At 44.9% G+C, this 27090-nt stretch overlaps 1 protein-coding gene across 2 annotated transcripts in view; it reads right to left on the bottom strand.

The window, feature by feature from the left end:
* Positions 1-27090, bottom strand: part of vash2 (vasohibin 2) — a 145132-nt gene that overhangs the window by 50315 nt on the left and 67727 nt on the right. For both annotated transcript variants that reach the window (XM_078557044.1, XM_078557045.1), the window contains exon 5: positions 2338-2719. In XM_078557044.1, coding sequence (XP_078413170.1) covers positions 2338-2719 — 382 coding nt within the window. The remainder of the gene's footprint in view (positions 1-2337; positions 2720-27090) is intronic.

The following is a 27090-nucleotide window of genomic DNA, read 5'->3' as shown; positions in this document are numbered from 1 at the left end:
TTTTCTCTTCATATTCTTCCAATCAAGATGATTCACTTCACACTTCTCTATACTAAATTTCATCTGCCACTTGTCCAGCCATTCCACCAACCTGTCCAGGTCCTTTTGAAGTTCTACACTATCCTCCTCACTGTTCACAATGCTTTCAAATTTCGTATCATCTACAAATTTTGAAACTGTGTCCTGTACACCAAGTTCAAAGTCATTAAAATGTATCAGGGAGAGCAAGGGTCTTAAAAACGACGCTTAGAGAAGTCCACTGCAAAGGTTCCTCCAGTCCAAAAAACATCCATTAACCACTACTCTCTGTTTCCAATTTTGTATTCTTGTTTCGCTGTCCCTTTTATTCCATGAGCTCTACATTTGCCCACAAGTCTGATGTATGACAAAGTATCAAATGCCTTTTCGAATTCTCCAAAATTTCCCAGTCGCTTGTTACATCTACAAGAATTAGTCTATATGTACACCAATAGCCCGGTTATAGATTGAGGCGGTTTCTCAATATAACAACGGGGAGAATTTTCACCCCGTCGGGAGGGTGGTGGGGGGTTGTGTGGGGGCAGGCAGGGGTGGTCGTGGACCTGATCAGTGCCCCCGATTGGGTCCGCGCTGCCAATTTACGTGGACGGGCCAATTAAGGCCTGCCCAGCATGACGTGCACCCGGAAGCGCTGAGCGCTCCCTGTGCGGGCGGGGGGGTTGGTCCCTGAATCGGGGCCTGCGCATGAAAGAGCACAGAAATCTCCGAGGCGCAGGGGTGCCTCAGGGAGATTAGTTTAAGTTTTAAATGTCTAAATAAAGAAAATAAAAAATTTTAAGACATGCCCCTTATGTGACAGTGTCACGTTAGCTGGGACATGTCAACGAGTTTTTTAAAAATTTTATTCAATTTATAAACACTTCATGAAACCTCATCCCTCCCGTGGATGAGGTTCCATGAAAAATGCGAAGGCCGCCCGGGCTCCTCGCCTGCCGCCAACCTTAAGGTTGGACAGGCAGCTCACATTATTAGTTTAATTAGTTTTTAAATGGCCTTAATAGGCCTTTGACAGTTCCGCCGTGCACCCGCCAAACTGAAAATCTAAATGATGCGCGATGACGTTGGGACGCACGCCCGATGTCACCAGGCGTCATTTTATGCCTTGGCGAGTGGGCCCCGCCCCCGCTCGCTGAGCCGAAAATTCTGGCCAATGTTTCTATGGTGCCCCAAAATTGCTAGAGTTAAGCCATATGCTTTTTTTTCCTCAAATAAATCAATTATTTTTCATTTATCTCAGGGTCTGAAAGTACAAAGACTTCAGTTATTGAGCTTATTAAGGACTTGGATGAATTTCCACGTTCAGGAAAGCAATTGTCAGAACTCAAGAAATAGTTGCATGATTTTTGACCTGACAAAATTTACCCACCCTATACACAGAGAGAGAAATTTAGATAGACAGAAAGAGAATTTGATATACATAATGACATCTATACACAGGATATATAGGGAGAGAGAGAGAGAGTGTGTATGACAGAGAGTTTATGGGTAGAATCTTCTGGAGGTGACGGGGTCTCAGTTGCCGCTGAAGAGTCAACCTTCCTTATGGGAAGGCCCATCGCATCTTACCCACTCAGGCACTTGGCAGGCCAGTGGCAGACCGTCCCTCAGGATCAAGGACCCCAGGGGTGGAAGTCCTGCCCGCTGAGATCTACCAGTTAATCAGAGGCCAGCTGCTCTACTGAATGGCAGCGCCACCAGCGAGGTGGTGGGTGTTGTCAGTACAACACCCACCCGAGGACTAGGATCGTCACAGGCCGGAGGTCAGGGATGGCAAGAGAGGGTTTGTGGGGTGAGGTTGGAGGGGGGGTGGGGGGGGTTTGGAGGGGGTGTGTGGTGAAGGGGGTTCGGCAGCAAGGGCAGGTGGCTGGCTCTCAGTGGGCACCCCCCTTCCTGATGCCAGAACCCTTGAAAAGCGCTAACTGCCTGTGAATGAGGGACCCCCTCCCCGCCACCCCGGAGGTTTGCAAACCCCACATGGGTTGCTTGCTGTGCTCCCTGCATGTCGAGCCCCCCCCACCCAATAGGTTAATACCAGTAGCAGCAGGATGAGGCCCTGAAGTGAGCTTTAAGGGCCTCAATTGGCGGCAGGGTGACAAAGCCATCCAGGAGCTTTCCCACCACGGAGTTAATCGAGGTGGTGGCAGGAAGGTGGTCCCCAACCATCATCTTCCTGCTCGATTAAATGGCCCCCCTCCGCTGCACCTCCAAACTCACCATGGGGGGTGGCATAAGATTCCACCCCATTTTAGTTAAAGTCTTCTATTAATTATAACGGAATTACAACAGTAGCACAATTACCTTCATTCTCATCTCACGGGCATGCTTTTCCAATTCTTTCCCCGTCTCTTCTCTGCTCATCTTTCCCGTGTTTAGAACCAAATGCTTCCATTCGATCTGCTGGAAACTGTGTGGGTCATGTGACACATACAAGCCAATCTTCACCTTTTTCACTGTGTGCAGATACTTTCTGTAAGAGTCATCAAATTCAAAGAACAGGTCACTGAGAGTTCGAAAGGTCAAGGGCTTGTCCATCAAGTCCTCTCTTCTGCTCATGCCAAGCGTACCATAGCGACCATTATAATAGACACCGAGCACCACATGATGAAAGCAGTTCCCTGAGAACTGGGTTTTAAAGCTGATTGGAAAACGTTCTACGGCTGCTAGTCCATTTGTAAGATATCTGGTGATTATATTAAGGATTAAAATAAATATTTAAAATGTATATTTTAAAACACACATGGCTCAGCACAGCTATTTATATTGAAGGTAGCTTGCTTGAGATCATCATGATAAATAATAAAACACAGTATTAATGACCTGCCTAAATAATTCACTTGTATGTTATGTTATGGACAATCATGGCGGAAAATTTGGATGAGCTTAACCAAAACCAAAACATGTCGAAGATTATGCAATGCACTACTGGTCTGTGCTGTGTTAGATAATCCCGGAAAGCAGTAAGAGCACTGAAAATGGTTCTCGCACTCATAAGGAAAGAAAAAGCAACTTGTCCAGCCTTCCTGTTTCTGACAGTTATCGTGACTCTGGCTGGAAAGTACCTGTGGGGACAACACACAAGGTTAGCATTGGGATCGGTTGTAATTCCCCTACCCCTGCCCATGGACTGATAGCCTTGCCACATTCAGGGCAGAATTTAATGCCCCTGCCATGTGGTGTGTTTGGTGGTGGGGGGCGGGGTGGGTGAAGGGTGGCAGGAGGAGACCCTGCCATCTTCTCACCACTGCCCCAATTAAGTTCTTGGTGGGAAGACCTGTCGACAGCCTCTTCCTGCCACACTGACAACTGAGGCCCTTAAGAGGCAATTAATGTCCATAGAAGGGCCTCAACCCGCTGCCACAGGTATTAGGTCAGAGCTGGTGGGGGGGCGGGGGGGCTTGCGAATAAGGAAGCCCAGAAAGCAAACCCTTTCAGGGTTGCTTGTTGGCTTCCGAGGGAGGGGAGGGAGGAATTCCTTGTTGTCAGGCACTCAGTGCCTGATCATTGGACCAAGCATTGGGCTTGTGGGGCCGGGGGGTGGGTGGACTGCTGAGAGCCACCCCTCCTCCCTTGTTGCTGATGTCCCCCCCTCACTCCCCTGTGACCCCCATCCCACCATCACTCACCTGAGTCCGTTGGTGATCCTCGGCCTCGGGCAGGTGTAGTACCAGCAGCAGCCACTGTCCCTTTGGTGGCGATGCCAATCAAGGAGAGCTGCCAGCCTCTGATTGGCCAGCAGTTCTCAGTGGGCAGGACTTCTGCATCTAGGGTCCTTATTCCCAGGGAAGGGCTGCTGCTGCCCAGTTAAATGCCTGAATGGTACTTAATGTAGTGGGCCTTCCTGAAAAGAGGCACCGCAGGGCTCTTGCTGGCTCTCCAGCTGGCAGGCGAAACCCCTGTCACCTCTATTAAATATCCCCTCAGTTTAAGTTTGCACATGAAGAGTAACCCTTTAAAAATTACAAGAATATAAATCCTTTTGGAGATGCAGAAGGGTGAAAAGCAACAGAAAAATACATTTGAAAGTCATTCATACTGAAAAATGTTTCTTTTGGCATTTGTTCCTGCAGAGGTGAAATGTTGTCTATATCCCATGAGGATTATTGCCATGGTGAGTTGCTAAAATGTTCCATCAATCATCTACCCCAAGGTCACCACTTCAAGTCATTACAGTTCTTCCATGTTATGCTCTGATTCCATTTTGAATTTATTACTGCATTTCAACAGAAAGCATCACTATGAATTTTCTCTTCAACATCAATTGTTTGAACAGTGCTTTGGGAAGAGTTGGCTTTACTTTCTGTGCAGTTCAATTAGAAAACTTTCAGAAACTAGTAAGAAAATTAGTGCTCAAAGTAACATTTGCATTTTCAATTCAAGATATAGGTAGAGTAATCATAGCCGATTCATACGTCTAATTAGCTTATTACTCAACCGCTTACAACTATTTCATTCTGGTATAAGTCTATTAGCATTCTCACTGCATTATTTTCACCAGCGTCTAGGTTGCCTCTTTGACAGATAGTCAGATTCAAGGTCTCTTCAACAAAGTTATAGTAAGTTCACATTTCTACCTCTTCAGCACTAAAGAAGGATCATATTGGCCTCAAAATGTTAACTCTGTTCCTCTCTCTACAGGTGCTGCCAGACAGTTTTTCCAGCATTTTCTTTGTACGTTTCAGATCTCCAGCATCCACAGTATTTTACTTTTATGTTCTAGTAAGTTGCCTCCCTGGGCTCGATTCTCAATTTGAGGTTGGGAATCTGACGTCCAGGTAATTTCTCAGTCCTGACTCCACGCTGTGTCTGTGTCGCTTATGTGGCACTCTCTTCAAATATAAATGCTATAATTGGGCCAGTAGGAAGCTCGACGCCCAATTAGTAGTGCCAATCATTGCCAGGAGGCGGGAGCTGCCTGCAGAGCATGAGCAGTAAAGGCGAATGGCAGCCATGATGCGGCTGCAAGAGAGGAGGCAGAACCCCAGAAGACCAGCAGCCTCGCCACACACAGAAGTAGCCAAACAGCCAAATGAAAAGTAATGTGTGCTCGATCTGGAACAACATGTCCCAGGTCTCAAAATCTTTCAAAATTTAAGAAAATACTTTAACTTCTGCCTGCATTGAATCTGACAGCTGCGCACTAACATGCACCACACTGCGTGGGTTTGGTGATTTATGAATTAAAAATCACCTCTGGCCCTCCTGGCCTGTTAACAAGCTCCTCCAGGAGCTTAGCGGGCCGTTAATTGGAGGAGAGCGCTATCCCGACTTCTCCATCCCCGCCCTCGCTTTGAAAATTCCAGTGCATCCCGGAGGTGTTGGAGCATTGACATGCCGTTCTGGAGCGTTATTTCCAAAGCGCATCTGCTCCTGTTCTGGCCCTCACAGCCAATTTAAAATCCAGGCCCTTGCAATGAGATTCAAAGGATGTCCACAGGATAGATAGTCAGAATGAATTAGACATAAGATGGGTCGGGGCTGTTTCAAACCATACACGTTCATGAAAATACAAAGACAATACTGCCATTTTTTGTATAATACATCAAAATTTTGCTTTCCTTTAATTTGAATATCATATAGAATATGCAAAATTATAATGCTTAGAAGGAATAGGGAAGGTTGATGATTAAGACAACTGATTTGTCACAGTGCACCATCCTACCAAAACATGTAAATTTTTGGACCTGGTACAAATGGCATAATTTCCAAATAAAAAGAAACGATTCCACTCCGTGTTTGTGGCTCAATCCGCTCCCACTGACTGAGACTCCCTAATCATTTCTGTTCATTTTTCAGAAATTTCCTTCTGCTGACTGGACTTTCCCCATTGTGTCACAACATGCTTTTGAGGTCAGTCAAGTGAGCCAGCCAAATGTTAATATTTCTGCTTTGCCTCGTGGAGCTGAACTGTCCGATCAATCATTTTACCCCTCAGGGATCTGCATTTCTCTGGAAATGCATGAAATCAGCATTAATGGAGAAAGCTTTCAATTCAATTGATATGCCATATTCCTTTTCAATCAATCTGCAATTTTCCAGCATTCTCCTATGGTTTCCCTGGGGTTGTCAGCTCCCGGTATCATTTTCTCTAGTATTTTCCCTACATACCATAAAAGAATATTTTCACTCGTTATTTTTGATATGTTGAAGTTCTAACCATAACTCACAGTTCAATGTTTATGATCACTATGTTAGAACCAAAGGCATAGCTTCAACTGTAAAGTTATCATTAGTGTAGCAAAATAGTAAGTTAAATAAATATAGTGGGACCCACCATCCATATGTCCATAATTCTTGCATAGTTGGAGGGACTTGCCTGCCATGAATCTCCATTGCTAACGCCACAAGATTTTCTGAGATCAGGGGGAGGTCGCTTAACGTACATATTTCTGGCAAATGTCTATGCCCCTATGGGTATACTGTGGATGTTCACCATCTGCAGAGGGGTCAGAAAAAACATGGCACTCAGGGGTGCAACAGATAATTGTGGGCTATAGGGCCCTATTAAGGGGACTGAGAAAGAAAAAAAAATGTTTTGCAAAATCTCCGAGGATCCTGGGCTTCCAGATGAGATCCAATTCTCCAGTCAGTTGGCTGGGAAATCTCCTTTCCCCCAGAATACTAGGCTGGCAACTGATCCTAGTCTGGCAACAATATAAAATCCTGACTTGGAGAGTCCCCTCTCCTCTGGCTATGACCTCTCTCATGTGGGTGAACTTGTTTGGAGAGGGTACAGATCCCAAAAAAGGAAGAGTGAGAATGGGCAATGAAGGCCGAGGTCTGACATATGTAACTGAACCAGTTTCCCATGTTTTCCACCACATTCCCACCCGATGTCTGATAGGGTAGTGCAAGAGACCTGCAGAAATTCAGGCAGTAACTGGAAGGTTCTGATAGGGCTGAAATTATTATTTCTGGATAGACTTATTGTGGTTTATTACACACTGCCAATTCCTCTAGGCCACTTGTACTGGCTTGGCATTGCAGCATTATAATTTTGTAACATAACAAAGTAGGATTATTATGTAACAATTTAACTGTGTTTATGTGTGCTAAAATGTATGACTGCTAAGGCAAAGTACAAACAAGTATATCTTAGAAAGTACAGCTAATTGTGAAATACCCAACTGCCCCAAGACTCCAGGCTTCACATATCCTCATGGAATCTGCTCCCCTTTGGGAAGCCTTGGAGAATTCATTAAAAAAAAGGTCTATTTGCTCCTCATATAGGTTGTTATTGAGTTAAATTAATAATAAATATCTTAAATTGATTTACGCTGACATTTACCATTATTGTTCATAAGACCTTTATCAATGAAAGGCCATCTTACAACAGTTCATTAATAATCTATATTTTATGGACCTTCCAGTAAAATTGCCTTTGACAGAAAGGAAGCCCCATCATTGCTGCTCTCAATCATCAGTAAAGCAATGGAAGGTGTCATCGACAGTGCTATCAAGCAGCACTTACTCAGTAATAACCTGTTCACTGATGCTCAGTTTGGATTCTGCCAGGGCCACTCAGCTCCAGACCTCATCACAGCTTTGGGGAAAACATGGAGGTAAGAGTGGTATGCTTTGAATTCAAGGCAGTTTTTGACTGAGTGTGGCATCAAGGAGCCCTAGCAAAATTAAAGCCAATGGGAATCATGGGGAAAATGTTCTCCTGGTTGGAGACAAACCAAGCACAAAGGAAGTTGGCTGGTGATGCTCTGAGGCCTTCACCAGGGACCATTGCTGGATCCCTAGCGACAGGTAAATGGGGTGGAATTGGGGTCACAGGGAGGGAGGGAGGGACAGTCGCTGGGGAGGGTAAGACACTTTCCCAATATCGGGTCCCTCGATCATGTATTGAGTGCCTCGTGTCAATGAGGAATCGCGCCCCCACCCCCAGTAGGCCATTGGCAAACCCAATAAGGTTTGCTGGGCAGCCTTCAGGAGGCAAAGGAGACCTGTGCGAGTCCCATTAAATCCCTGAGCTACCACTAAATTCCAGTGGGTTCAGAGATAATTAGCTTGAAGTGGCTCCTTAATGAGCCTATTTGACATCCCACTGCTGAGAGGCGAGGTTACCACATTAGGCGAGGTGTCAGCTGTGGCTCAGTTCATAGCACCCTCGCCTTTGAATCAGAGGGTTGTGGGTTCACGTCCCACTCCCGGAAACCAAGAACTGTGATTGTACTCGTAAGAGTTGCAATCTGTGACTGTTGATAACTCGAAAGAGTTTCCTGTCAACTGAAGGCATTGTGATTTTGAGGTGTCAGCTGTGGCTCAGTTCATAGCACCCTCGCCTTTGAATCAGAGGGTTGTGGGTTCATTTACAGACCACTGTACAGTTTTCCCCTTTTCCCAGACAATGCCTTTATTAGTTTACTTGCCTTTATTAGTCGAGGCATAGAATATAAGAGCAGGGAGGCTATGCTGGAACTGTATAAAACACTGGTTAGGCCACAGCTAGAGTATTGTGAGCAGTTCTGGAATCCGCATTATAGGAAGGATGTGATTGCACTAGAGAGAGTGCAGAGGAGATTTATCAGGATGTTGCCTGGGCTGGAGAGTTTTAGTTATGAGGATAGATTGGATAGACAGGGGTTATTTTCCCTGGAGCAGAGGAGATTGAGGGGGGACATAATTGAGATGTATAAAATTATGAGGGGCATAGATAGAGTAGACAGGAAGGAACTTTTCCCCTTGGTGGAGGGATCAATAACCAGGGGGCATAGATTTAAGATAAGGGGCAGGAGGTTTAGAGGGGATGTGAGGAAGAAGTTTTTCACCCAGAGGGTGGTGGGAATCTGGAAACTCACCGCCTGAAAGGGTGGTAGAGGCAGAAACCCTCATAACATTTAAGAAGTATTTGGATGTGCACTTGCAATGCCATGGCATACAAGGCTATGGGCCTAGTGCAGGAAAATGGGATTAGAATAGTTAGGTACTTTTTGAGTGGCGCAAACTCGATGGGCTGAAGGGCCTTTTTCTGTGCTGTAGACCTCTATGACTCTATGACTCTAAAGGCAGCTTGGCCTTTTCGCCTGTCCGCCAGCCAAAAGGTTGGACTGGCAGCAAAAAATTCAAGTCAATTGGGTTCTTAAGGGCCTTAATAGACCACTTAATTAATGGTGGGTATGTGCCCACCTGACAAGAGTAAAATTCTGCCCTTAGAGAGGAAACCCGGCTGATCACTAAGAAGAGAACCTACAATCAAAAGGAGCTGGCACTTTGGTTGATTGTATGCCTAATAGTAACATATTTGTTTTTTAATCATTACTTACTTTTTCTTATTCAACTTTTAAAAATCTGTAACCATTTTCTGTAATAATTTTAAAATAAACCATAACCTTATTGAGCATAACAACCTTTTGAGTAAGTCATCAATTTGTTCTCTTGTAATTTGCAGGTCAAAGTGAGCTATAAATTTGGTTAAGTGTTTTGCATCCTTACATGAGGAACAGCTCCAGGCAGAGCAGTACAATTACTGACCAGTTTGAGACATTCAAATGATTACCATGCATAAGGTCAAATTCTTTCAAATAGTATTCAATGTTCACTATATTGACCATACAGCTCTGTAGCTTTTGTGATTTTGATGACAGTACTCTTCTTGTGCCCGCATATGTAATGTACGGTTCAAAAGAAAAACACTGTAGCGTTGTTTGCATGAGTAGATGATTCTACATTGTGGACACAAGTAGACAACAAGATAAAAATCAATTCCAGGAATAGATAAATGTTGTGGGGAAGTAATGTAATATTTGACTGTACTATAAACTTGGTAGCATAGGCCTGAATTTTACCTTTGGCAGGCGCGCGCGATCGTCGGGCCCAGGAGCGGCTGGGAAACGGACCAATGACCGCGATCGGCCCCCCAACCGCAATTTCATGCCAGGCAGTGTGAAATACATGCTGAAAAGCTCAGTGCTGCTGGGGTGGGGGCAGGAAGAGGATGGGCGATGACATCACCGCGGGTGTGGGTGAGCACTGCGAGAGAGCTCCCTGAAAACAGACAGCTGCCTCAGGGAGCTGCAGACCTTCGAGTTATGAAATAAAGGTTTAAAAAGCTGCAAAAAAAATGTCCATGCATCACAATCAAGCACCTGAAAATATACCCCATAAAAATGCTGTCCACAGATATTTATTTTTATTTTATTTCATAACGGAGATTTCACCCCACCCTTGGATGAGGTTTGATAAAAAATGTAAAGGCCACCTGGCCGATTTGCCTGTCAGCCAACCGTAAGGTTGGATGGGCCACAAAAAAAAATCGAAGACAATTGCGCTGTTAATAAAGTTTGAATGATTCTCTACACATAATGGGCCCACAATCTCATTCTACTGAGGGAGGAGGGAAGAGAGGTACATAGGCTTGGGACTTCAGCGCAGATGAGAAACATCTAGCAGGAAAGAAAGAAGAGAGTTTCATTTATATAGCACATTTCATGAATGTCCCAAAATGTTTTACATCTGATGGAGAACCTTTGAAATGCAGTCACTGTTGTAATGTAGGAAACATGGCAGATAATTTGCATACAGCACAGTCCCAGAAACAACAATGTGATAATAACCAAATCAATTGTTTTAGTGATATTGGCTGAGGGATAACTATTGACCAGCACACCAGGGAAAACTCCCCTGCTCTTCTTTAAAATAGTGCCGTGGGATCTTTAACGTCTATCTGAGAGGGCAGACAGAGCTTCGCTTTCAACATCTTACCCAAAAGGCAGTAGTGTCACACTCTCTCAGTACTGTGCTGCAGTGTCTCAGTCATTGTTCAAAGCTGAGGTCGATAGATTTTTAGATACCAATGACACCATGGGATACAGGGATAGTCCATGGAGATGGCATTGAGGTAGAAGATCAGCCATGGTCTAGTTAAATGGCGAAGCTGGCTCCAGGGCATGAATGGCCTATTCCTGCTCCTATGTTCCTTTGCTCCTATGTCAGCCTAAATTTTCTGCTGACGTTTCTAGAGTGGGAATGAGATCCCACAATCACCTGACTCAGAGGTCAGAGTGCTACCGTCGAGCCACAGTCAACATGGGGAGAAAGGGATGGGAAACCATTCAGGGAGCTAGTCCAGCTATTCAAGAATGGAATAGGTCGAAAGCTGCAAACAGGTTTCCTGTCTGCCTTGAAGTATGGAATGGTCTCTTGGCTTCTGACTGCACAAGATGTGAAAAAAAAAACAATTGAACTTTTTGTTCTTTGTCAGTTCCAACATTTTTGGAACATCCAACTCCCATGCAATATTTGAACTCGCCATCTTCGTCTCTATGAAGAATTCTGTTTCACATATCACTTCCATGGTTTTTAGTATATTTCAGGACATTGAGTAATCCCTCATTTTCAAGGCAATGTTTTAGAACAAGAAGTTGTTATGAAAACTGTTACAAAGTGGTAATTTAATAACACTGGGAGATTTCAGTTTGTCACTCTTCAAAAGGAAGCTGTCATTTGAAAGTTATAAATACAAACCTCTCTTCAAAAGGGAGGGCTGAAAACTTCCTTTGAAGGTTTAAAAGGAGCCGTATGTATGTCAGCCTAATTGAAGATTGTGTTGCAATCACAAAGAGACTGTGTCAGTTTGTCCTCCTCCAGCCTCCACCACATTATCTGTGCTGAGCTAATCCACAACAGAAGCAAACAACCTGGTGGCAAATAGATTTGTTTTTCACAGCTGCCTTGTGTTCAGATGGTTGATGCCGCCTGTTAACATTGCAAGACAGCTGGAGTCTGGTTTGGCTGGCTGCATGAATTAGAAGTGCCTGTGGGTGATGGGGTGGAGGGAGGAAGATTTTCACCCTTGGCTCTTAACAGGTGCAAAGTCAGCCATGCACCCGTGGCACTCGTCCAATAGCACAGGCAGGAGGCCCAGGCCATTTTCAGGGTCAGGCTTCATTACTAGGGTGCTGTGGGCACCAAATAAGCAATCCTCTACAGATCACCTGTTCCCGATGGCAGAAAATTGATCAGCTTCTGCACAGTCAACTGGTCACCCGCCAGATAGGGCCAGGTGGGGGCTGGGGGGAAAGGGTGGTGTTAGGTGAGGACAAAATGAGAAAGGGCTGGCAGCAGGCCAGCAGATTTTTGTAGGGCATAAATGTTCCTCCTGATCCTACAAAATCCATTAAAAAGAAAACTCAGCACCTTTTCTTCTCCTCCAGTGGATTCTGTAAGAGCCATTAGCTAGGCCACTTAATGCCTGGAACGAGTGGGACTAGCATGCCTGATACATACTCCATCCATTTGTACATTTTGATTGGAATCCCGGCCCTGCAACTAGCGTAGAACCTCAATTTACATATTTAAGCAGCCTCCCTCCTTTTTTTTTGGACAGGATTTCTCGGTGTCCATTTAAAGACCTGCCTGAAAATTGGATCAGGCAGGAAAAGTGGATGTACAAGATACCCACGAGATTTTCCTGTGCTGCAAAAAAAGCAACCAGCAGATGGAATTCTTTCCTACCACCCTCCCCACTCCCCACCACTGCCTTCCCACTTTTCTGAAGTGGGAATTACTGGGTAACTTAGGCCGGAATCTTCCGTTTCCGTTGGCGTCAGGTGTCATGGCAGGTGTGAGCGGACAATATGGCGGGAAGACCAAAAGTAGGTTTCATGCTGTCGTGAAATTAGTTTGCGATTGTCCGCTCCATCCGTCAAAGACATGCTGCCTTTCCCACTGCCGCACTTCAGGAGTTTAGTTTTAATACATCTGCATCTAATTATAAGCCCTGCTTGCTGGAATCATCCCCCCATGTTAAATTTACTGCGCACATCGGTGGGAAAACACGCTGGCCCAGAACATGTCTTGACAAGTGCAACGTGCAGAAGTCAGGACTTACCATTAGGGCCTTGCTCACATTGTGGACATCCAAGGAGCAGATGCTGGAGCCCTACAACTACCAGACCCTGGAGGAACACGTGCATCGCATACTGGGTGGATTCTGATGGACATGGCTCTGCTGCGAAGCAGCTTATGGAAGGTGGAAGGTCACCGTTGATGTCTGGGGTCTGCTTCGGAACATCAGTGTCTTGGCCATGACCGTCAAGGATGATCATCAAGGGGGTGGAGATGAACGTCTAGGTTTGACTGGGAGAGGAAAATGTACCGGGGATGGGATGAGTCTGGGGGGAGGGGAATGATGGTGTCAGCAGGGGGAGGGGGTGAGGTTGGGTGGGGGCAGAGTACTGGGGGGAGGAGGTTGTGATGAGGGACAATGTGGCAACTGAGGAGATAGGGAAAGGGGGAGGAATGTGTAAGGGAGGGAGTTTGGAGGAGGGATGGAGGTCGAAAGGGGCAGTACTTTGGGGGGGGAAGGAGTTTGGAGGGGGGAAGGAGTCCGGGGGGAGGAGTTCAGAGTGGGAGGAAGGAGTCGATGTGGAGGACGGAGTTCAGAGGGGCAAAGGAGTCCAAGGGAGGAAGGAGGGAAGGAATTCAGAGGGGGGAAGGAGTCCAGGGGGAGGAGGAATGAGTAAGGGTGGAGGAAGGAGTAAGGGTGGAGGAAGGAGTAACGGGGGGAGGATGTCCAGGTAAACATGCAAGGGAGGGGTCTGTGGAGTCGATGACTGCCTCCTGGGAAGCAAAGAGGATATGTGTGGTAGGAGGGAATGGTGAGAATGAAGGCAGAGTGAGCCGGTAGGGTGGGAGGGTGAGGGTGTGATGGTGGTAGTAGTAAGGATGGCGAGGGTGGTTGGTGGAGACTCAGAGGCAGACACGGACCCTGGGAGGGGGAAGGGGGTGGTCGGGGAGATCAATGTGGATGGGGGTGTGGGATTCTCAGGATGATAAGGAACGTACACGTTCACTTGGCCATCCCAGAAAGAAAAGGGTTCTGGCTGGTGGATGATGATGGGGAGGTGGAGGATGATGCCTGGGAGCGGGGGGGAGGGGGATCCGTGAGCATTGATGGGAGAAGGAACATGGGTGACTGGGGGAAGGGAAAGGACGGGGGTGCTGAAGACATACTTAACAACCAGCATGCTTCTAAAATCGATAGTGAGCGGAGCCTCGTGTTGGACAGGCACAGGTGCTGCATGGGAGTGTGGTCAGTGGGTGGGCGGAGATGCAGGTCAGCTCAGATGGACAACTGAAACAGAACCTCAGCAGGCAGCACTGAAAACGCTCGGAGCATTGAGATGAGTGTAATGGAGGAAGGCTCTGTGTGTGTGGGAGTGTGCTCGCACGAGGCTCCGAAAGACCCTGCCCCACACACACACACACACACACACACACACAATTCTCCCTCCAGAATCACTTGTGGTCCAGCTGCATGCAGCTGAACTGCTAGTGGGGGTTGGGGGGGTGCGGAATGCAGGGGGAGGGTTCACGAAGTCTGTAGATGAAGCCGAAAGACAACATTGCCCATTATTCAGTGAAAGTGAATATATTTTCAGATTATAAAGTGACAAAATGTGTTCACCCATGCAACCACTTGTGATCAGAAATTCTTAACCTTTCTAGGCCACCACTTCTGCTAGGTGCTGCCCTGACATCCGGAGCAGGGGTGGAGAAAGCCTGTGCAATGGTTGGCCCTGTTGCCTCAGCGTGGGTCCTCTGGAGAGCCGACTCTCCACGATGAGTTGGAAGGCTGAATCCAGAGGATCATCATCTGACTTGGACCTCACAAATGCCAGTTCCCCAGCAGTCACCCAAGTGCCGGGGAGCTCGGCTGATCCTCCTTCCTCCTGCTGCAGACATGTGTCTGTGTGGTGACTGTGAACCCGAGCCTGCTCTAAGACGAGGTGCCACTGAGGTTTTTGTCTCTGCTCTGGTGCAGGGTGTAGGTAAGCGCTGTGACGGGTCTTCCAGGCTGCTTATTTCCAGCTCTTCAATGGAGGAGGTGTCCTCTTGGCTGGAGATGAGGATGTGGATGGGGTTGAGGGACTGGCTGGCTGAGGGTGTCAGTCACTTGGCAGAGCTCCCTGTGAACCAAGGTAGAGATAATTAGTGCATGGCAGCAGAGTCAAAAGCAGAGAGAGAGCACTCACAGTTGCCTTGAGAGAGGGATGATTTTGTGCAGGATTCTCGTGTGGGTGCTCGCCGCCGACCTCACCGTCGCCGCTGGCGCAATCCATATACTCACCAGTCAGCATGATGGCACACTCCTCAAAGTGAGTGAGAGGTCTAATGTGGGCCACTCCACCCCTGACCTGGGACCTCTCCGTGCTGTTGTGAGCCAGCTTCTCCAGCATGAAAACAGATGGAGAGAGTGTGAGCAGGACACACGGCACTGTGTGGAATGTTTGTGCAGTGAGCGAAGCCATGGATGGGATGAAGACGTGAGCTCAAGAGGATATGAGCCTGATGGAGATGTGAGGGTGAGTGTGAGAGTTAGTGGTGTTGTGTCTTGAGGGGTGAGATCCCTGTGGATGTGTGATGGGTTTGTGAGTGTGTGAGTTGAGAGTGATGAGAAGAGTGACTTACCCTGGCGCAACGGATGAGACCATTCTTCCTGCACTGGGTGGCTGTACTTTTTTGCAGGGTATTGTCGCTGACCACCGCTGCCACTGCCTCCCCTGCTGGACTGGTGACCTTGCTTGCTGGCCTTCGCCCAGAGCTGGGGTAGAGGGCATTGCGGTGGACCTCCACTGCATCCAGTAGGCGCTCGAGGGAGGTGTCGCTAAATCTGGGGGCAGCATGTTTCCTCCTTTTGGCAGCCATCAGTTCCCAGCAGCTTCCTATCCCTTGAAGAGTGCTAGCTCTGTGCAGGGGCAGCCTTTAACAATGGCGCCCCGTTTATTGAAGGCCTGAGGTGATGGCATGGCAGGCGAATCAGAGGATGCCCTGCCAGTGACCCAACATATTTCCCAGGAATGCATAATGAATGAGGCGGGAATGGAGCAATACAGCACGAAGACCCGCCATTGCGGCCGGCAGGTATAATGTCCTTTTTCCCGCCTTCTACCCCATTTAGTGCAAATCTGGGATGTTTCCGCCCTTAATCTTTTGCTTTCTGTAATCTAATCTCATTCTGTTTCTAATTCCCAATTCCCTATAGGTATCCCAACGAGATGGGACAATTTTCTGCTTAAAGGAATAAGGAGTAAACAGGTGACTTTCTCAATGCCTTCTCTCAAAAAGGCTCAATTCCACTGAGAGGTGCTGCTCGCTGATTTTTTTCCTCTCAAGCCATATACTGCAATCCTTTGTGAGTGCAGGGCCGCAGAGCAATAAAACAATAAATCATCATAAATTTCTTCAAATAGGCCAGAAGAATGGTGATGTACGAATCGGAAATATCACTTTGGTGTGGAAACAAATCCTCATCTGAGGTTTGGTTAAAGCATGCCACAGGGTAGAATAAAGTGAGTTTTGCTGTAATCTAAATGAAGATGTAAGCTAGACTAAACAACTTCCACCTTCGCTGTCTGAAACATATCTTCAACATCTCTTGGCAGGCAATGTCACCAACCCAAAGGTCCTGGAGCGTGCTAGTTCAATCAGCGTACACTCATTTCTAAATCAACAATGTCTGCACTGGCTCAGCCACGTTCATCAGATGGATGATTGCCGTAAATCCAAAAGATCTACTCTGCAGCGAATTGGCCACTGGGTCACAACCTCATAGGTGTTCATACTTTCATTACAAGGACACATGCAAGTGAGATATGAAGATGGTGGATATTGACACTGCCAACTGGGAGATAGTCGCTGACGGCCGTGACCTCTGGAGGCTTAATGTTTGGAAAGGCATTGGAAGAGGCAAGCAGGAACGAAAAGCTTGACTGGCCAAGAAGAGAGCCCAGAGAAAACAGCCAGCGAATCGCGCACCTTCTCAGCCGAGACTGTCATGCCAGAGTGGGGCTCGTGAGCCACACCAGGCGATGCTTAACACAGAGTTGACCACCACGGCGCAAACCATCGTCTTACAAGACAGAACCTATACTCATTGGCAATTAGAAGAATGACCGGTGATCTTATTGTAACATATAAGATCTTGAGGAGATTTGACAGGGTAGATGCTGAGAGGAAGTTCCCCCTCATGGCGGAATCTCATGGGGGAATCTAGAACTAGAGGCAAAGTTTCAAAATAAGGGTACTCCCATTTAAGAGAGAGATCAGGAGGAATTTCTTCTCTCAGAGGGTCATTACAGTTTGGAATATTAGTTCTAAGAACGCAAGAAACAGGAGCAGGAGTAGACCATATGCCCTGTTGAGCCTGCTCTGCCATTCAATTTGACCATGGCTGATCTTGGGCTTCAACTCCATTTTCCTGTCCACTCCCCATATCCCTTAATTCCCTGAGACACCAAAAATCTAACTATCCCAGCCTTAAATGTATTCAACGATGGAACATCCACAACCCTCTGGGGTAGAGCATTCCAAAGATTCACAACCCTTTGAGTGAAGTAATTTCTCCTCATCTCAGTCGTAAATGATTGGCCCCTTATCCTGTGACTGTGCCCCCGTGTTTTAGACTCTCCAGCCAATGGAAACAATCTCTCAGTGGTCTACCCTATCAAACCACTTCAGATATTTGTAAGTTTCAATGAGATCACTCTCATCCTTCTAAACTCCAGAGAATATAAGCCCAATTTACTCAGTCTCTCATTTTAGGACAATCTCCTCATCCCAGGGACCAATTTAGTGAACCTTCATTGTACTGCTTCCAATGCAAGTATATCCTTTCTTAAATATGGAGACCAAAACTGCACACAGTATTCCAGATGTGGTCTTACCAAAACCCTGTACAACTGTAGCAAGACTTCTTTTATTCTTGAACTCCAATCCCCTTGTAATAAAAGGGCCAACATGCTATCTGCCTTCCTAATTGCTTGCTGCACCTGTATGCTAGCTTCCTGCATTCCTGTATAAGCACACTCAAGTTTCTTTGAGCGTCAACGCTTACAAGTTTCACATCTTTTAAAAAATATTCTACTTTTCCATTCTTACAACCAAAGTGAATAACTTCACAATTCCCCACAGTATACTCCATCTGCCATCTTGTTGCCTGCTCACTTAATCTGTCTATATCTCTTTGCAGCCTCTCAGTGTCCTCCCCACAGCTTTCCTTTCCACCCAGCTTGGTACCATCATAAAACTTTGATACATTACTCTCTGTCTCTTCATCTAAGTCATTAATATAGATTGTAAACAGCTGAGGCCCCAGCACTGATCCTTATGGCACTCCACTATTCTCTGCCTGCTAACTTGAAAAGCCCTGCTTAGGTGCACTCTCTGCTGTCTATCCGTTAACAATCCTCTATCCATGCTAAAATATTACCGTCAACTCCATGAGCCCTTATCTTGCCTATCAGCATTTTGTGTGGCACCTTATTGAATGACTTTTAGAAATCCAGGTACACTACATTTATTGATTCCTCTTTATCTACCCTACTAGTTACATCCTCAAAAAACTCTAATAAATTTGTCAAACAGGATTTCCCCTTGGTAAAAACATGTTGACTTGTTCTAACCATATTGTGCTTTGTGCTTTCTAAGTGCATTGTTAAGACTCCCTCAATAATATATTCCAGCATTTTTCCAACAACTGATATTAGGCTAACCGGCCTGTAGTTCACTGTTTTCTCTCGCCCTCCTTTCTTGAAAAGCGGTGTAACATTTGCCAACTTCCAATCTACTTGGACCCATTCCAAATCTAAGAATTTTGGAAAATCATGGCCAGCGCATCCACTATCTCTACAAATATCTCTTTTAAAGCCTTAAGATGTCCCGGGGATTTGTCGAATTTTAGTCCCTCGAGTTTCGCCAATACTTTTTCCCGGCTGATATTAATTTCCTTAATTTCCTTGTTCTTTTTAACCCCTAAATTGACATCTATTTCTGGTATAAAACTTGTGACTTCTACTGTGAAGACAGATACAAAATATTTGTTCAATACCTCTGCTATTTCTTCATTCCCTGTGATAATTTATCCTGCCTCTACTTCTAAGGGGCCAACATTTAGTTTAGCTACTCTCTTCCTTCTTATATACTTACTAAAAGATCTTAGAATCTGTTTCTATATTCCTGGTTAGTTTACTCTCATATTCTAGTTTTTCCCTTTTTAGTCAACTTTTTGGTGGCCCTGTGCTGGTTTCTAAAACAATCCCAATCCTCAGACTTGCTACTGTTTTTACAACATTGTGAGTCTCTTCTTTTAATCAAATACTATCCTTAACTTCCTGCGTGAGCCATAGATGGGTCTTTCTCAATGAGTTTATGTTTATCAATGGAATAAAATTTTGTTGACGATTTTGAATTCCCCAACAAGCATTGGGAGTTGGGTCATTGAATATATTCAAGACTGAGTTAGATTTTTGATTGACAATGGAGTCAAGTATTATGTGGGAGGCGGGGGGATGGTGGGGGGACATGCAGGCAGGAAAGTGGAGATAAGGCCACAATCTTATTGAATGGTGGAGCAGGCTCGAGGAGCTGAATGACCCACTCCTGCTCCTATTTCTTATGTTGTTAAGGCTGCCACTCATCTAAACAAAGAACATTAAGATCAACACTGGGTTCAAAAGCTTGACAAAGGTATCTCCTATAACGATGAGTACAAAGTTAAAAATGAAAATGTCACAATCCATTTTACTTCTTCTAATAAGTAGCTACTCCACATATGGCTTCACTGACAAAGGAATACGTAAAACTTCTCTGAGATAAGAATCACTTTTCTACAGAAGCCATTTTTAAAACAAACCTCATTTGGTCCTCTACCATGTCCGCCAACTCCAGCATGATGCCACCACAAACACATCTTCCCTTCACCCCCCCCCTCCCCCCCAGCAGCATTCCATAGGGATCGTTCCCTCTGGGACACCCTGGTCCACTCCTCCCTCACCCCCTACTCCTCAACCCCCACCTACGGCACCTCCCCATGCATACGCAAAAGATGCAACACCTGCCCCTTCACTTCCTCTCTCCTCATCGTCCAAGGGCCCAAACACTCCTTTCAAGTGAAGCAGCATTTCACTTGCATTTCCCCCAACTTAGTCTACTGCATTCGTTGCTCCCAATGCGGTCTCCTCTACATTGGAGAGACCAAACGCAAACTGGGCGACCGCTTTGCAGAACACCTGCGGTCTGTCCGCAAGAATGACCCAAACCTCCCTGTCGCTTGCCATTTTAACACTCCACCCTGCTCTCTTGCCCACATGTCTGTCCTTGGCTTGCTGCATTGTTCCAGTGAAGCTCAACGCAAACTGGAGGAACAGCACCTCATCTTCCGACTAGGCACTTTACAGCCTTCCGGACTGAATATGGAATTCAACAACTTTAGATCTTGAAATCCCTCCTCCATCCCCCCTCCCTTTTGTTTTTTCCAATAATTTATATAGATTTTTCTTTTCCCACCTATTTCCATTATTTTTAAATTTATACCTTTTATGCCCTTTTAGTCTTATTTCACCCCACCCCCACTAGAGCTGTACCTTGCATGTCCTGCCATACATTCTTAATTAGCACATTCTCTTAGATAATATCACCGCCTTCAACACCTCTCTGTTCTTTTGTCTGTGACATCTTTTGATTATCTGCTCCTATCACTGCTTGCTTGTCCCTACAACAACCCCACCCCCCCCCACTTCTCTCCCCCCACCCCCACCCCCCCACCTTAAACCAGCTTATATTTCACCCCTCTCCTAATTTTACTCAGTTTTGTTGAAGGGTCATGAGGACTCGAAACGTCAACTTTATTCTTCTCCGCCGATGCTGCCAGACCTGCTGAGTTTTTCCAGGTAATTCTGTTTTTGTTTTGGATTTCCAGCATCCGCAGTTTTTTTTGTTTTTATCTCATGTGGTACCACCAGTTTTAATTCAATGAACAGTGGATTTACATTGAATTACTCCCTTTGTATTGTCCCATTTTCAGGTCTAACAGTACCTCATATAAACTAGACCTCCAAGCATGCAAACATACTCGTCCCTGAGAAGAAAAATAAATGGAGCTCCAGCAGCTAAAACAAGACTTCTAAATCCTGTCTATAAAAAGAAATTCCTGAAGGCTATGATTACCAAATGTTTAAACTGAACATTCCACTTCACCAGTGGGCTAGATTTATTAATATTTATTTGAGATGCTGTTTGTGCTCACAACGAGGACGGATACAAGCTCCCATTAGTACTGATTAAGTGACAAAATACCCTTTGTTAGCTTCTTGCATTTGGAATCCTGATGAAAATAAACTGGGGTGGGTTTAAACATGAAAATTTTGCATTAATGCAATCATATTAGTATTCTTCCAGCCTGTTAAAAAAAATTAAGTGCATTCAGCTGTCAATTTGACTGCATTCAGAAATTCAGCTGCTAATTCTTGCTAGAAGCATTAGCACACTTTTTAAACACTTTCTCTGCATGTGTGTTGAATGAGTACTTTGGGGGCTTAAATTCAATAGCCCCTCAAGACATGCACGGGGTTATGATGTGTGATTAACACGCAACCATTGATTGCAATGCAGGCAGAACGCCAACTTTGTTGTGTTTAACTGAACACAACAGGGGGAAAATACCTGTGACTGGCTAACACCACTTAAAGGTGTTGCATAAAGTTAGCCTGACCTCTTAACAAGGAAGTACATTGTGGTTGACGCACATGTGCGTGAGTAGCACATCGGAGTCAACAGCCATGTCATCAAGGAATAGACCTTGTCACTCAGTAGTCACCCTTTGGTTTGTCATGGTGGTTCAAATGCAGCTGGTACAGCAGATTGCCACAAAATCACTGCATCATGACTGCTGCTAGGATACTGGGCGTTCACCTGCATGATATGCTGCCTATGGTTACACACCAACCGGATGTTGAGGGAGTGAAATCTCTTTCAGTCCTGGTAAAGGGCAGACTTGACATCAGTGTTGCATGCTAATTGGCATCATGATCTGCCTGCTCCATCAACTTCCAGTGGACATTCACGGCATGGGCACCAATGTGGCATGCGCTGTGGCTCGTGTCACAAATGTGTGCCAAACACCGCCGATGTCTTTTGGAATTTGAAGGGCACTCATAGCATTCAACAAACGGGTGCAAGTAATCTCAATATCTCGCACTTCACCTCTTGCTATTGGATATTATTGCCACATTAGAATTCCATCTCCACTCTATCGTGCCTCAAGTTTTTCAATTCTCAAAATAGGACGTCACTGGCAAGGTCATTGCTAATTTCCCATGAGAAGATAATGGTGTATTTTTGAACTGTTAGATGGGGGGCCAATTAAGTAAACTGTTTTATCCTAGATGGTATCCAGTTTCTTGAGTTTAGTTGCAGTTGCATCTATCCAGGCAAGTGGATAGTTTTCCCTCACATTTCTGACTTGTGCATTGTATGTGATGTAGAAGTTTTGGGAAATCCACTCACCTAGAATACTGAGTTTCTGATCTGCTCTATGCACAGCATTTATAAAGCTGGTCCAATTGAGTTGCTGGCCAATGGTGATGGGAAAGTCATTGAATATCAAGGTGAAGTGGTTAGGCCCTCATATTTTGGAAATGGTCCCTGTCTGGCATTTTTCTACCACACATGTTACTTGCCACTGATCAGACCAAATTTAGATGTTGTCCAGGGCTCAGGCAAAGTTTGATGTTGTCCAGGGCTCGTTGCATGCAGATATGAGCTGCTTCACTTTCTGAAGAATTGTAAATGGAACCGGTAATCTATGCAATCATCAGCAAACAGCTTCACCTCTGACCTTATGATGGAACTGTTGAAGGAGGTTATGACCTAAGATGCTGCCCTGTGGAATTCCTGGGACTGAGATAACTAGCCTTCAACAACCTCAACTATCTTCCTTTGAGCTAGGTATGACCAACCAGTGGAGAGAGTTCCCCTAATCTTTGCTGACTTCAGTTTTAGCAGGGCTTCTTAGAGCTATACTCAATAGAATGCTGCCTTGTTGTCAAGGGCAGTCACTTTCAACTCATCTGTGGAAGTCAGCTCTTGTTTGGACCAAGATGGCAATAAGATTTAACTTAAACACTATGGCCTAGATTTTCGTCCATGAGTCTGGTACACAGAGTTGAGAGATTGCCTGGCTCTGTGACTCCAACCTTTAAAAATGGCTGCCCAAACTTCCAATTTTTGGTCTGGGGGCGGGGTGGGGGTGGTTGTGGGGACGGTGGGGCAAGCTAGATTAGAAGTTGAGGCGGGTGACCCTGGAAGTAGTGAGGAGTCAGAGGTAGGCCTAACGCAGGTTGGGTGACTTGGGAGCATATCAAAACCGGGCCTTTTTAAAGGCCCATTTGAGAAGTTGTTCATCAGTGGTAAACTTCCTGAGCCTGGAGGAGACATCATTGCCTTGTCAGGTGACAGCCCAAGCTGTAAATGTTATCCAACTGTGAGCTGACCCTGGAACGGATGGCCCATCATGGGCTTTCCCTATGGCAGAATTGTCATTGTTGCTGCCTAATCAAAATGTACTATACTGAGGTACTGAACATATGGAGTGAGTTCACAAGACATAGCCACAGAGATGACATCGTCTTGCCACCACTACCTGGTACAGATATTCTGCAGTCAAGTAGTTAGTTTCCAAAACTGTGTGTGTGGATGAATGCTGAACATTGCCGTGGTCATTATCCCATCCACTTGCTCTCTTGCTACCCATCTATCAGTATGTGCCTACACTGTTGACTCTTGCCCAGGTCCCTCAGATCTGAACACTGTCGTGGCATAACAGTGCGACTAAGAGGGAGTAAACCAGGAGGGCTGTCAGTGGTCGCAGAGCACAGCATGCTGCCTTAGAGTGACAGCCGCAACATCCATGGCACCAGGCAGTTGTGCAGAGCCATTATCTCCAGCACACCTTTAACAGTATTCATTGAAGATATGATGAAAATGGTTTGTGCATGCAAGCACACAAAACTTAATGAGAGCATTGTAATCTGAGTGGCTCATGATGCTTCTCGCCTTACATTCTTATTGATAGAATGTCACAGGGAGGCGGCGCGGGCAAAGGGATGGGTCCAGCTGCCCCAAGCTTCTCTGATCAGGACCTTCAGATGTCAGTGGAACAGGTGCAGAGGAGGACCCCAGCCCTGTACCCTGCTGGTCAGCACAATCCACCTGTCACTACCAAGAAGGACTGGATTCAAATTGAGGCTGCAGTGAGTGCAGCAGGAAATCACCAGCATTAACCACGCTTTCTACTTTTAAACTTGATCCCCTTTAATCCAATTAGCTTAAATCTATGCTTCCTGGTTACTGATCTCTCTATTAACAGAAATAAATCTTTCCTATTTAAGCCCTTCATAATTTTATCCAGCCTCCTGTGTTCCAAAGAAAATAGTCCTAGCCTATCTAATCTTCCCTCATAGCTAAAATTCTCAATTTCTGGCAACATCTGCGTAAATCTCTTTTGTACCTCTCTGCTGGAATCACATCCTCTCTGTAATGTGATGACCAGGACTGTACGTAGTACTCCAGTTGTGGTCTAAGTTGTGTTTCATACAGTACAAGCATAAACTCCCCACTCTTTTACTCTACGCCTCAGCCAATAATGGGAAGGATCCCGTATGCCTTCTTAACCACCTTCTCTACCTTTCATGACATTAGGACATCCCATAGTGCTTTACAGCCAATTGAATCCTTCTGCAGTTTTAATATAGAACAAATGAAAGTAAAGCAGGAGACTGGTAATGAAAAAAAAAGACACTGCCAGGCCAGCTTCTTTACAGCTCCAACCTGTAGCTTACTGTCACCTCATTTGTTAGCTTATTCTGCAGTTTTAAATAATTTTACTGACAAAACTAGATATTGACCACTTGGTACAGAATACTGATGTTGGAATATTGTGGCCTTATTCTTTTAGCAATTGTCTTGGAAATCAAAACTTTGTCTACTTTAAATAAAAAGTTACTGATCCCTAACCAAATCGTATCAAAAACTTGGGGTCTGGTCCAGGATCATAGCACTGTGCACTGAATACATACTTAAAAATAGGAGCATCATCAGCACATTTCTGGACCTATGCTTTCTAAAACCCAACATTAAAATTAGCTTTTTTTCCCCCCAAATGCTTTCTGAGGAAAATGGCTAAACACCTTGGAATGTGCTATGTGCCATTGCAAAGAAACTATTTTGAACTAAAATGGCTTTATGAAAATGTATATTGTTAAGAGCTAGATATAGTTTTAATGAGCTATATTTGTATTTATGGGTGTTAGGAACAAGATACAGCTTTAAGATTAATTTATTTTATTTGTGTTAAGAAAGGTGAAACCTCGGTGTGGATTCATTTTAGAGTTTTTTGAGATGGAGCTGGCAAGTCTGGGGCTCTGTTTGTATATGTGCATTTTTAATGAGTCTTTACAACTCTTGGAGTGAAGAGATGGGTTACTAAGGGGTTAGTAGTTTAGTGCAGTTAAAACAGAAACATGAAGTAGAAAAAAACTGTGCTGTTGCCTACCAACAGGGGTTCAGAGACCCACAGAGAGACAAGGAGAGTCAGAAAGGCAGTTTAGTTAAGTTGGTATGTGTATACTGGAGAGTACAGGTGGAAAGGTCTAAGACTCTCTAGTTGGAAATGCTGCCAGATTGCTGAGGAAATGAGTTTAGGGAACTCATATTTATTGCTCCAAAGTTAAAGTAATATTGAGTTTAGAATGAGTTTTTTGAATGTCTCAGCGGAGATACCAACTGTGGAAGGACATCCAGTGAAGGTTCTGAAGTCCACTGGAAAAGATGCTTTGAAACTAAGCCAGCTCTAGCCTTGGTGCGGAAACAGTGGTACTGCTTTACTGGAGTGTTGGGTCTGTATGGGTATTGTTGAAATAAAAGGAATAGCATGATTTTGAATAATTTTTTCCTTGGTGTCTTTGTTGAAATCTTTCCAACCCTTTTGTTGTCTTGTGTAATGTAATTAATGTTTCTTGTTTAATAAATATTTTATCCTTTTGTTAAAAAGTCAACAGCAGACTCCTGTGAATCTGTTCAGTAATCCATGATTAAAAACAAAATAAAAATTATGATCTATCAAGCCAGGTTCCATTCTGGGGTCTGACTTGTCCAGTAATAATATCAGTTGGGATCATAACAATATATTACCGAAAGCAAGTAAAATACTCACAAAATCTTGCCAATGGCAATGGGGTCATTGTACCTGACTTTGCTTTCCTGCACCTTAGAATTATGCTCTGTTTATTCTGTATTAGAACTTAGACTCCACTTAAAGTCTGCCAACCGCATGCCTTTTTCTGCATGGAGCCTCTTTCTCTGCTCTTCTTTCTTCCCAACTGGGACATCTTCCTGTCCCCTTTCCCTGTACCCTACCTGGGACCCTTCTCTGACTGTGGTACACTGCTCCTGATTATATGATCGGGGTTTTTGCACCATTTTCTTTTTGAACGGGTGCACTGGGCCCGCGTCCTCAGCCTGAAGGACTTCAAATGATGTACTGTGCATGCACAGCCCGCTTTCGGTCTGCGCATGCTTGGAAACGCCTGGGGCCTATTGGGGCTTGGAGGGCTTGGCTCCAGCTCGCCAACGAGTTAAACCTTGATTTCATAACAACAGGAATACCCCTAGAAACCACCAATTAAATCAAAACTACTTATATTGAAGCATATTTGCCCATTTAAGTATACATAATATCAGGAGACACATCCCCAATGCATGATTTTTGGCCCCAGTATGTAACATAAACAGAAAATAAACAAAGCACAATGTAAATAAATCTTCTACATTGCTTGTGATATAGCAAAGAATCAAAGAAAAAGGTTTTGTTTTTACTGATTTCTCTAAAAAAGCTACATCCCCAAGATATAGCCAGCATGTTTTTGCAAGATAGGTTTCTCCTATACTCACTTGTTAATTTGATTCATGCTGTAAAATGAACAGGTTATCTGTTTCACCCAGCCGGTAACTCTGCAGACAGTTACAAAAAAGACTTTTGCACCTGGTTCCCAACTATTTTATAACAAGGTAGGTAGTAATTAAAACAAATAAATGGATAGTAATTTTTTAACTACTTAATAACCAAACTATTTTAATCAGGACTATTTAAAATGGGGTATAGTTGCATGCCTGTGAAATGAAGCAGTCATTATTAAGCAAAACAGCACCACAGTTTTAATGTATTTATACTTATCTAAGGCTGCAGTCAACTTAAGTCTACATGGAACA

This window comes from Cetorhinus maximus, chromosome 14 (genome assembly GCF_964194155.1).
Source record: "Cetorhinus maximus chromosome 14, sCetMax3.hap1.1, whole genome shotgun sequence".
Taxonomy (NCBI): Eukaryota; Metazoa; Chordata; class Chondrichthyes; order Lamniformes; family Cetorhinidae; genus Cetorhinus; species Cetorhinus maximus.
This window is presented reverse-complemented; position numbering and strand designations above follow the sequence as displayed.